Genomic DNA, 12,261 nt, shown 5'->3' on the forward strand with positions numbered 1-12,261 from the left:
AGCTTGTACATCAGGTCTTATAAAGGGTTTGAACCTAGAGTTTAGAAGAGTGTTTTGGGGGAGAGAACTGTTGATGTGTTGGGAGGTGTCTTACCTGCACACATACACATACGTAGAAGGAAAGGAGGTAATTTCCTCTTTAAGTCAGGTAAGAGAAGCTTTAAGAGAGTACTCAGAGATGAGGCAAGCCTAGAAATTCTACAGAATGTGTCACAGGATGGCACACTGCTCTCTCTACAAAAGAGAGGTGACCACACCAAGAGGCTGTAACTTCTAGTATTTACTGGGGCAACTGATACGTAATTGTTTCCCCTGGAGCTGATATGCCCATGAAAGAAGGAGCCACTGTGGACTCCTTTGATCTCCTGTCCAAAAAGGCTAACTGGAGGGCCAAAGAGATGGCAGCAGAATAAAGCTGCAGACATCACCAAATGCCTAGAGGCTGAGGAAGGCATAAGGGAACATCTGGAATTGAGACATGTTTACCTCTCTCAGAGGAACTATGGTTGAGAGATCCCATGACAAATGTGCTTTGAATGGAGGTAGAGGTGGTGGAGGGCAGGAGGGAAAGTCTTTGGAAGACCCATGAATGGACCCAGATTTAGATATAGGCTATTGTCACAGAAAACCAATTATTGACAAGCATCATCAAGTAAGAACTTTGGTGTGCTTCTTTAGCTCTTCTCTCTCCCCCAGCCTACTTTGGAGAAGCCAGAAAACATGGCTAACAACAAGAGGGTGGGGCGTGGGAGAAGGGGGTAGAAGAGACAGGTGGGCAACAATGGGTAAAATGCAAACTACGTGGCAGCTCCTTTGTCATGGCTGGTGAGCAGACTGTGGGAAGCTGGGAAAGTGAAATAACCTTGAATGAAGTTTTTAGTTTTAACGGTTACCCTTCGATGGATATACTAATCACCAAGAAAAGGTTCACTTATTTCCTGAAAGTGACTAGGGGCAAAGGAAGAGCTGGCCCCCATGAATAAATTTAATGGATCAGTGGTAGACAAAAACGAATAACTTTATGTTGAGTAAGCAAGACATCTGGGATGTCATTATAAAGATTAAATACGCATTTTCTCATTTAATCTTCACAATGATCTTTTGAACTAGGTGATGCTACTGCTCACATTTTATAGATGAGAAAATTAAACTTAGAGAAGTTAAGCAACTTGTCCAAGAAAAAAATGTCCATCAAGTAAGGATGCATAGCTAGGCTATCTATCTCCAGAGCTGCCTCCTAGCAACTAGATAGCTTTCCTTTTCCTGGTAAAAATCTAGAGTTTCTATTTACCATAGATAGTTACACAGAACCACAGTCAACCCATTGGGTGCATCTACAAAAATAGAAAAAAAAAAATCCTTCTTTCAAGATCTTTTCTTCCATCTGTTGGAAAATGTCAAAATAGACTAACTTTTAAGAAGGTATTTACTTAACTTTTGCAGCAAAAAGTTTCATAATAAAAATCTAAATTCTCAAGGCTGTTCATTTTCTATACACCTGTACCATAGCCCTTGGCGGGCTGAAGGTCCTTTTGCCAGGCAACTGAAACCTGCCAAATAGTTTACTTCTTTGAGACATAGTCTCCAACTTATGAAACAAATGAAATTGTAAACAATGGCCTCTTCTTTGTGCAACAGCATTCCCATTTGCAAAGGGGCATGTACTCTAGGGGGTGGAGGTAGGGGGGTGGTGTGTGAGACATAAGGTTCTCAGATGTCCTGTTTTTTTCAGTCCACAAGTCACAAAAAAATACTTGATGACTGTGAAAAGTTCATTCTGAAATCCAGAGGCGCAAATCTAAATTCTCCTACCAGGCCCTGGGGATGTAAACAGAGCTGGAGGAAAATGTCAGCAAAGACAGGGAAGGAAAAAATATGAACGACACATTAAATACTTACTGCTCTCACCCCCTGAGGTACAGATGTTGCGAACTATCCTTTTCTTGACCTTTGTCAGTTCATCAAAGTTATGGACCGTCAGTTTTTTATCTGCAGTCCCGGTGATCTGAATGAGCTGTTGATCATCCACATCTCCAATGCCCACAGAGTAAATGTCAATACCTCTGTGTCTCAGGTCTTCAGCGGCCTGGGCCACCTCATCTTGGGACTGGCCATCTGTGAGGACCAGCAACACCTGCGGGGTACCTGCATTTATCCGGCTGCCCATGTCTGGCCGGAAGTAATGCCCCACCTGCCGGAGTGCAGCACCAATGTGCGTGTATCCAAAGATCTGCTGGATGTTTTCGATCTGAAATGAGATCTCCTTCTTGCCTATGAAATTTCCCAGTGGAAATTCTGGCCGATAGGTATGGCTGAACTGGGCAGCACCTATACGTACTCTGTTGACACTGACATCAAAGTCTTGAACAACAGATGCCAAGAATTCCTTCATCTTCTTGAAGTCATCTGGATGAATGCTATTTGAACCATCCATGAGAAACACAAGATCGACTTTTTCAATTTCACAATCTACAAAGAAGAGGAAAGGAAGTAACAACAATAAAAGTCAGATTATTTTTTTCTGAAACCTGGCAAGTGCTGATTATGTGTTTGTAGCTATATGGAAATGAGATTTGTGAAGACGGCTTCTTATCCTATGCCATCCAGTGGTCACATTAATGGAGAGGAAATAAAAACAGTCAGTTCATAAAGGCACAAACAACTCACGTATCCCTTTCTGACTTTCTTGGGATTTCCATTTGGTCTTACACCATTTTCTTTTCCAAGAGGCTAGAGAAATGAGAGTGGCACCATGGTAAACTCATTCTTACCTGTCATGTAGCCTTAACCCTTTCAGAAAGCCCAGTGCTAGTAGTAGCACAGCAAGAGAAAACAAAATAGCACACATCCACTTAGGGACTCAAAAAGACAGATGGTCTGTATGATTCACTTGGCCTCCCTGGCTAGGTGAGCCAATCAATACTTTCCTGATTATTATTAGGGCAAACTGAGGTTTTCAAATCATGCCTTGCAGCCTGTATCTTGTCTGTTTTCCTCTTTTTCAGCTCCCTTTCTGGTGCATATAGGCAGAAATATGTACTTAATAAAAATATTTTTTGGCAATGCAATATAGTTTAGAGAGGTTTCCTTTTTATTAATACAACAAATACAAAACAAAAAGAATATGAAAAGACCACTGCCAATGAATGAGTTATGCTTGGAACATGCTCATGTGTGTTCCCTTAGCCTTCTGGTAAACATTATCATTTCCTTGAATTCCCCCAGAGATTTCACCATTGACTTAACTTAGTTAATTCTAGTTAGCCTAAGATTAAAGGTATCCGAGATTCCTGCAGTCAAGATAAGCAGGGAAGAGATAAAGGGAAATATGATAAATAGATCCCTTAGGAACCAGTTAACTCATTAAATTCCTGTTTCAAATAAGAGAGATAAAGCAGTTTTTTTTTTTAAAGCACACCCAAGGATACCTTTATTTTTTTTTAACTTTATTTTTTCAGTGTTCCAAGATTCATTGTTTATGCACCACACCCACTGCTCCATGCAATAGGAGCCCTCCTTAATACCTACCACCAGGCTCACCCAACCCCTCATCCCCCTCCCATCCAAAACCCTCAGTGTGTTTCTCAGAGTCCACAGTCTCTCATGGTTCACCAAGGGAGACCTTTTAATACAAAAATTCAAGTTCAACTTCTGCAATAGGCTTAAAAGGACAAATCAAATTTTAGGCACTGGCCAACAGAAGCTAAGAGTTCTCCCAGTAAGACCCAGACAGATTTCATTAGTTTTATGAAAGAAATAGATAGGGTTAGATTAGGGTCTCCTAAGGCAAGGCATAGGAAATCCAGAAGAGTCAAATAATTTTTAAAAGGAACTATACCCAAGATGTTGGAAACCTGGATTAATAGCAATTCATCTAATAATACTTAGTATTTTTAATAAAACACCCTAAATAAAAAAATACTAAGGAATTAAAAAAAAGATTTTATTTATTTATTTGACAGAGAAAAAGCACAAGCAGGCAAAACAGCAGGCAGAGGGAGAGGGAGAAGCAGGCTCCCTGCTGAGCAGAGAGCCTGATGTGGGGTTTGATCCCAGGACTATGGGATCATGGCCTGAGCCGAAGGCAGATACTTACTGAGCCACCCAGATGCCCCAGGAATTTTTTTTTTTTAGTAGACCATAGTGTTCCTTTAAAAACAAAGGTGTAGAGTGGCAGCTGAATAAGTGAATGAATGACCACATACACACATAAATGTGGCAATGTAATCCCTAGCCACTGAACCAGAAACATCGGGCAAAGGAAGTCCACTGTGCTCTGCTCTAGAAACATCAGTCTCAAAGTGTGTTTTGTATTGGGCTCCATGTTTTAAACAAGCTTCTGTTGATAATAAGCGAAGGGACGGGGATCTTCCAGCCGGCAGGAGAGAAGGCTTCAGGCAATGACTGCTGGTTCTTAGGAAGAAGTGGAATTGGATTTCTTGTGTGAAAAGCGGGAGGAAGAACTAGTGAGTGGAAAGAGTGGGTAAACAACTTTGTGTTCTGAGAAACAAAGCCTGCTCAAAAATGGTGAATCCCCCATGATTAGAAAAGTTTAGGCAATGAGCAGCAAAGCTGTAGGAGGTATTCCTCTTTGGGGAGGAGGCCAAATGAAATGTCCTTGAGATCCTCCTTATCCTGAGATTCTCTAACAATGGGAAGTTCTAGGACCATGGGTGCTTCTCCATTTCCTCTCTGAAGAACCTGCTCTGACCGGCTATTGTCTTGGTTTCTTCCTCACTTGGACCTCTGCTGATAATTAAGACAAGTTTAATGGACAAAACTTACCTACTTTCGAAGAGTTACATACACTGGCTGACACATCTGAAAATATTCCCTTCAGGCCTCCAAACGTCTCCACAAAAAAGTACTTGTCACTCGATCCTGCCATGGCTAGCAGCTCCACAGGGTTGGCACCAGCAATCCCCACGGCCAGGACAAGAATGCCTTTGTCTCTCAAGGCCTTGGCTGTGGCATTGAGCTTATCTGCATCATGGGATTCCCCATCAGTTATCACAATGAGGACTTGGGGGACCCCTTTCTGCAGGCGGCTGCCCCTGGCTTCAGTGAACATGTGGTCTGAAAAGCCTAAGGCCTCAGCGGTGTAAGTGTTGCCCCCCATGGGCTGGTCCTTCTGAAGCACCGAAATCACCTCCCATTTTGTGCCAAGGTCACCCAGATAAAACAGCACCTCTGGGTCATCAGCATACTTCAGTGCCCCAAACCGGACCTGATTCTTGCCAACATCAGCTTTTTTCACCAAGTCAACCATAAAGTCTTTCATGATATTATATTCATCATGGTCAATGCTTCCAGAGCTGTCAATTACAAACACAACATCCAAAACTTCAATCCGCTTGCATTCTAAAAGAGGAAAAAGGAAAACCACACAAGATTAGCTTTGGAGATCACGGGAGACTCTTCTGCCCACATCTCTTTTTTCCCATTGCCAAGGTGTACTCTGCATGGGATCAAGCTGTACATGAGAATGTCCTGGGTAACAGGACAATACACACATGTTCATGCTGCCAGTATGTAGAAATAGTCAGGTAAGACTTAGGACAAGGCAGACATGAAGCATACTGTAGGGGGAAGTAGTCACAGGATCATAGGAATAAACACTTCAAATGCTTTGGACTAAAAAGGAAAAAATAGCATTCTGCAGAAATTCTCCTGTATAAATAGTTTCTTCAACATGTGCTTTCATTTACACAGATTCATGTATTTTTTTTTCTTTTTTTTTAAGCCCAGCATTGAGATTTTATTCTTAAGATAAACCTTCGGGAAATGACCACATGAAAATGAATTTGGCAACACTGTATATTTTTTCACAGTTTTATGACAGCTCATTCTTCAAGGTTACATGCTCTCCCTTTTTAACTTTCCTGAACATTATCTCCTTTCATTGTTGGGTCTTATCCTAGAAATAAGCCCAATTCATACTTGGTCTAACTCAGTGGTCCTGGCATGACATGCCTGTTCACTTTTCAAACTTTGGGTCAATGGCATGAAAAAGTAAAGCAGGGAAGACCCCATTAATACTTAATTCATGTGTGTATAAAATATTCTATCTAAAGGTACAGAGTTCCAAATTCCAACTCATTCATTCTGGAGAAGTGGAATGTCAGTTGGTTAATGATTTAGTCCATATGTAGCACAATCCCTCTAGGGGCCTTGGAAAGTTACGTTCCAAAAGTTAACTCATTGGTTCTGGAGAAAAGGAATGATAACAGAGTAGCCACCCTCCTAGAGGCTCACCCTATTTCCTTCCTCTGCCAGCCACCTGCTTGCTATATGGCAGGGCTGTTAAAAACTCTAGAACCAATGTACTTATCCCACTGACTAGAAGCCACGTTGTACATAGCCATAAAGTGAATTCTCAAGAAAAGCCAGTGATGGACATTGAGGAAGGCATGTGCTGTGCTGAACCCTGGGTGTTACACTTATATAATGAATCACTGATCGCTGCATCAAGGACTAACTCTGTGCTATACAGGAGCTAACTGAACATAATAAAACAAATAAGAAAAGAAAGGCTGGTTCCACAAAAGAAGACACTACATCTCTCTGGGCTTTTTGCTGCCCTCAGAAGCCTGCCTGGATTACCCAAGGGACTGAGCTGGTGCTACGGGGGTGGGGTGGGGTGGGGGGTTGATTCTCAGTGTTGGCACACTTCGAAGAGTTCAGATTTGTTCTGGGTAGAATTATCAGGAAACACAAACACAGGTGTATTTTCTACAGAGCACAGACTACAATCACCAAAACTTCCAGTGGAAAATGAACAGAACTGTTGCTTGAAAATCATGGTTCCTCTCTTTCCTCAAAACTGCATTAAGATCCATGTCCTTCGTAGAGATTTTTCAGAATGCCTCTGTCATCAGGCCCCATGGATCACAGTGCAAATCCGTCCCTTCCCTTTGCTGAACTTGTTTCATCACTTGCATGACTCCAGTTTCATGGAAGGAGGACAGGGACTATACTATTTACTTCCTTTGAGGCATCCATGGTTCAAGTTCCCATACTATACTCCTCTTTTATAGGATTTAATATCACAGTGTTTATACCAACATCATCTCAGTTTATGGAAGTATTCATTTTCAAATATTATAAAACAAACGTCTGCATTGGACGTCAGGTCAAAGGGGAGCCACCTTGCCCAGGTTATGCTTTTGTACGGCTTGCCTCACATGGGGCCCAAGGACACAGGTTATAGGAGGCTGGCCCCTTGCCTCCAGGTGGGCGGACTCTGTGGTATATATAATTCATGCTTAGGGTTCCCCAGGGGATCGGGCTGAAGCTATACTCTAGCTGAGACCACTTCTTTGCTTAGCGCTTAACGTGTGCCCTATCCTGCATCCCTTATACCTCTTCTGAAAATGCCTCTTCAACAAGTCACTTCCATAAGAACCCCTGACGCAGCTCCTGCTTCCAGGGAACCAGACCTAAGATATCGCCTTAGTGCTCTCTGTCTACAAATGAGAAACAATCTAGGCGGACCAAAATTATTCTATATAAATCCGACAGTTCTGTTGAGGAAAGGTGCATTTTTTATATGTAGGTCAAAACCCACTAGGATGAACATTTCAACTAAACACAAAGTTTGCAATGTTCAAATAGTCTACTTAATTCCAGACAGAATGGCTAATGCGGACATACGTTTGGATAATCCTGCCAGTGCATACGCCCACACCTACCTTCCCGGGGGCTGCATATTCCAAAAACAAGGTCATCTTCAATGTGCTGCAGAATATCAAAGTTCTCAACATAAAATACCATCTCGGGCCTCCCGCTGATTTCCTCGAGCTGGGTGACATTGGAACCAAATACCCCCACTGAGTAGATAATTATGCCTTCTTGTCGAAGTGCTACTGCTGGGTCCTTGACGATGTCCTGAGCTTCACCGTCAGTGATGAGGATGAGAAACCTCCTGACATTGGGCCGGGCCCCCTTAGCAGGGCTGAAGTACTGAGACACAAAAGTCAGGGCACTACCGGTCAAGGTCGTTTCTCCAATGTGAGTCATCCGGTCTATTGCATCTGAAATTTCATTTTGGGACATATATCTGTTGAGCTGAAATTCCTCCTTATTGATGTCGCTGAACTGGACTACGCCGATTTGTACCCGATCTGCCCCAATCTGAGATTTGCTCACCAGGTTTTTCATAAATGTTTTCATTTTGATGAAGTTTTCAAGTCCTATACTGCCAGAACTGTCCACCAGAAACATGATGTCTGCTTTCATCTCTTTGCAGGCTGTAGGGGAGAAGGCAAGACACTTATCCAAGGTAGCTTCAGGTAAAAAGGTTAAGGGTAAACAAGAAAATCCAAAAGACAAATAAGTGAAACCATATGATAATTAACTCTCTCTGCTTGACTTATTTCACTCAGCATAATCTCTTCCAGTCCCGTCCATGTTGCTACAAAAGTTGGGTATTCATCCTTTCTGATGGAGGCATAATACTCCATAGTGTATATGGACCACATCTTCCTTATCCATTCGTCCGTTGAAGGGCATCTTGGTTCTTTCCACAGTTTGGCGACCATGGCCATTGCTGCTATAAACATTGGGGTACAGATGGCCCTTCTTTTCACTACATCTGTATCTTTGGGGTCAAGCCAGCAGAGAGAGTCAATTATCATATGGTTTCACTTATTTGTGGAGCATAACAAATAGCATGGAGGACATGGGGAGTTTAGGAGAAGGGAGTTGGGGGAAATTGGAAGGGGAGGTGAACAATGAGAGACTATGGACTCTGAAAAACAATCTGAAGGGTTTGAAAAGGTGGGGGGGGTGGGAGGTTGGGGGAACCAGGTGGTGGGTATTAGAGAGGGCACGGACTGCATGGAGCACTGGGTGTGGTACAAAAACAATGAATACTGTTATGCTGAAAATAAATCTAAAAAAATGAAAAAAAACAAAACTAATGTTGTACTGTATGGTGACTAACATAACTCTTAATAAGATAAAAAAGATTGATCATGATTAGCTAAGTGTTAAAGAAAAGAAAAGAAAATCCAAAAGACAAATAATTCTATATTGAAGTTAAGTGTGAGCTTGGAAAGGATTGCTAGCAAGTAAATAAAGCACTGAAGGCAATAAAAGTGAGACTACTCTATTTGTTATTTGTTATTAATATATGATTCAGGATATCTTAATGAGCACAATTGACAATTTGGGCTGGATCATTTTTATTGTGGAGAGCATTCCTACAGTATCCTATAATGCATGCACACTTAGCAGTATCCCGACCTTTACCTGTTAAATGCCAGGAGCATCTATTGTCATTCATAGTCATTCATAACTATGTCATCATCATAACATTCAAACTATACCTGTCGTTCAGTTATGACAACCAAAAATTTCTTTAGATATTGCAAGTATCCCCCAAGGGGCAAAAATCACCCCCAGCTGAAGACAACTGATACAGCCATAAAAGGTTTCATAAAAGTTTTATTAAAAAGCAATTTAAATAACCTGAGCCACTCCTTCAAAATCAGAAATCATTTGCGGTGTCTAATTATAGGTCTATCCCAGCAGGGATTTGTGGGAAGAGGCTAACTGATATTTACTAGGGATAACGCCTCCAAACATCTTTCGTATGCTTCTGATATTAATTAGAACAACACTATAATGGGCTCCTAGTTTTTCTCTGGAGAACAAATGTAGCTGCACAAGTCAACAAACCTTGACTTAGAAATTCATGCTGTTTCTCTAAGCGTGGGATGTCATACTGCAGGAAGGTAATTTAGGAGCTGAAATCAAAAGGCGAAGCCACCATGTCCCCTACCTTCTTCAGCACAGATTTCTTGAACAACTTGGTTTCTTATGTCTTTCAAAGCATCGAAGTCATGCACATAGTATACCCTCTTTTCCTCGCCTGCAATTTCTCGCAGCTGTGTTTGGTTGGCCTCCTTGACCCCAATGGCATAAACACGAATGAGCTCTTCTCTCAGTCTGTTTGCAGGCTCCAAGATGCTATCCTTGGACATGCCATTGGTCAGGACAACAAGATGACAGGGCACTCTGTTTCCTCGCTGCTTCTTCGCTTTTTGCAAGAGCCCTAGTGTGAAATTCAGGGCTGCACCCGTGTTTGTGTTCCCACCCATCTGCCGGATGTTCTCGATGGCCTTTCCCAAGTCGTGCTTGTTAGTGTATTTATTGATCTCAAATTCCAAGTCCCAGCTGTCAGCGTACTGGACAGCCCCAACCCGCACCTTTTGGGGAGCAATGTTGAACATCCCTACCACCTCGGACAGGAAGGTCTTCATTTCGTGGAAGTCTGTGGCCTGGGTGCTTCCAGAGCCATCGATGAGAAGGTAAATGTCTGCTTCTTCGGTATCCACACAACCTAAAATGGAACCATACAGTTGGCTGTGGCCCAGAGGCAAGTGTGAAGAGGGACTGGGGATAGATGGGAAGCAGAACAATGGAAGCGTCTTTAGACAGAAAAATGGAAAACAGCTTCTAGGCATAAAAGATACTGCTAGCCTAATGTAGGGAAATCATAGCATTACTGGGTCCAAATGAATTGCTTCTGACAGTTTAAGACTATTTGAATAGTTCTCTGCCATGAATTAGAGCAAATCTGGATACAATAAAAGATCAGAAAGAAAACTTGAAGATGATTTTTACAAGTCACTTTCCCCATTAGCGAATAACAGCTTAGCAAGCAGGCAAGTGGTATGCTGGAAAACAGAAGGTCTTTAATGTGATATTGTGGACCAACGAGTTTTCTTTTTTGAAAACTTAAACACACTACAGACCCCCCAATCTACTCCTAGCCAATTCACAAACCTAGAGGTATTGTCAGTGGCCTTATTTGCATAGAACAAGGACACTTTGACAGTAAACATGCTAGAACTATTTGTTGATGTCTACATATAAAGGCACACATCAATTACATAGTACACACGTGTATATATGAAATATTTAAAATGCATCACTCTCCATCTCTCCAAACTCACAGATAGCAGAATAGCCTCTCATAGCAAACCACTCTGTCCTTACACCAAATCATGCTTCTGGTTTCTTTCCCAAGTTGGAATTCGAGGATGGTGGGAGAAAAGGAGAGAAAAGTTCAAAAAGAAAACAGTATAGGAAAGAGCAGGGGAACATGAGAGGCAAAGGAGAAAAAGTAAAAAGTAAAAGACAATCAAATAAAAAAAGGATGGCATTCTGGAATGTTTAGAAGTCATAGAGAATCCTGGTAAGGCTGCCCATGAGACCACATAAAAAAGGAAATCCCTCCTCCCCATCCCAGGACCTCAACGGCTTCCCTTCTCCCCCAGGTTACAAAGCGAAGGTAAGGAGTTGGGAACTTATTCTCCCTATCCACAGCACCCCTGCCAACCCCTCCTCTATTTAGGATACCTGAGTGACAGGAGAAAAGAGAAAGGCTCTGAATCACCCTTCTCTCAGCTAAGGACCTTACCGGATTTGAGAGTTTCCGTGCGTTCAGAGAAAACAGAGACAGTGTGCGTGATCTGGTTCCGCAGCTTCTTCAGAAATGTCTGGTTGTGAGCAGCCAGGTCAGAGAAGGTTTTCAGTTTGGACACATGCTGCTCGGCGGGGTGAGAGGCGATCTTTTCCAGCTGGCTGTCGCTGGCCCCCTCGATGCCCATGGTGAAGATGGTCACGCCCTCGCGCCGGAGATTAACGGCCGCCTTAGTCACGTTATCCTCTGAGGGTCTGTGGGTCACCAGCACAGCGATCTGGGGCACCCCCTGATTCTTCCGACTGCCGTTGCGTGCGCTGAACACTTCCTTCCTGATCTTTCTGATGGCAGCTCCTGTGTGAGCCTTCCCAGCCCGGGGAGAGAGGTCCTGTATATTCTGGAGAACCTCTGACTTATTTACGCCCCTGCTGAGTGAATTTATCACCTTCGTCTCATTGCTGTAGGTCACCAGGCCAACCCTCATGCAGTTATCCTTTATGTCAAGAGCAGATACACTCTCTTCCAGGAATTCCTTGAGGTAGTCAAAGTTCTCCTGGCTGCCATTGACAGACACATCTAACAGGAACACCACATCAGCCACAGACGGACCTTGGCAAACTGTATGGACAAAGAAAGAACAGGCACAAATTTAGCTGGAAGTCTGGCATCCCTGCCCAGCATTATAAGGCACGGAGATCATCTACCAGAACCTGGTTATACACTTAAAGAAAGAATGCTGTGCACAAAAGGATCATGAAGCTGAGATCACAAGGTCCTAGATTCAAATCCTGGATCAAAGCTCAACTCCCAGCTTTAATTTCCTTATCTGT

General features: G+C 42.7%; 1 protein-coding gene across 1 annotated transcript in view; it reads right to left on the minus strand.

Annotated features, from left to right (window-relative positions):
* Nucleotides 1–12,261, minus strand: part of LOC116874762 (collagen alpha-6(VI) chain) — a 144,835-nt gene that overhangs the window by 95,992 nt on the left and 36,582 nt on the right. Inside the window, exons 4-8 of the mRNA XM_032869723.1 lie at nt 11,429–12,049; nt 9,785–10,345; nt 7,692–8,249; nt 4,786–5,361; nt 1,900–2,469 (exon numbers count right to left, since the gene is read on the minus strand). Coding sequence (XP_032725614.1) covers nt 1,900–2,469; nt 4,786–5,361; nt 7,692–8,249; nt 9,785–10,345; nt 11,429–12,049 — 2,886 coding nt within the window. The remainder of the gene's footprint in view (nt 1–1,899; nt 2,470–4,785; nt 5,362–7,691; nt 8,250–9,784; nt 10,346–11,428; nt 12,050–12,261) is intronic.

Source organism: Lontra canadensis, unplaced genomic scaffold, assembly GCF_010015895.1.
Source record: "Lontra canadensis isolate GAN:19392208 unplaced genomic scaffold, GSC_riverotter_1.0 scaffold38, whole genome shotgun sequence".
In the NCBI taxonomy this organism is placed as follows: domain Eukaryota; kingdom Metazoa; phylum Chordata; class Mammalia; order Carnivora; family Mustelidae; genus Lontra; species Lontra canadensis.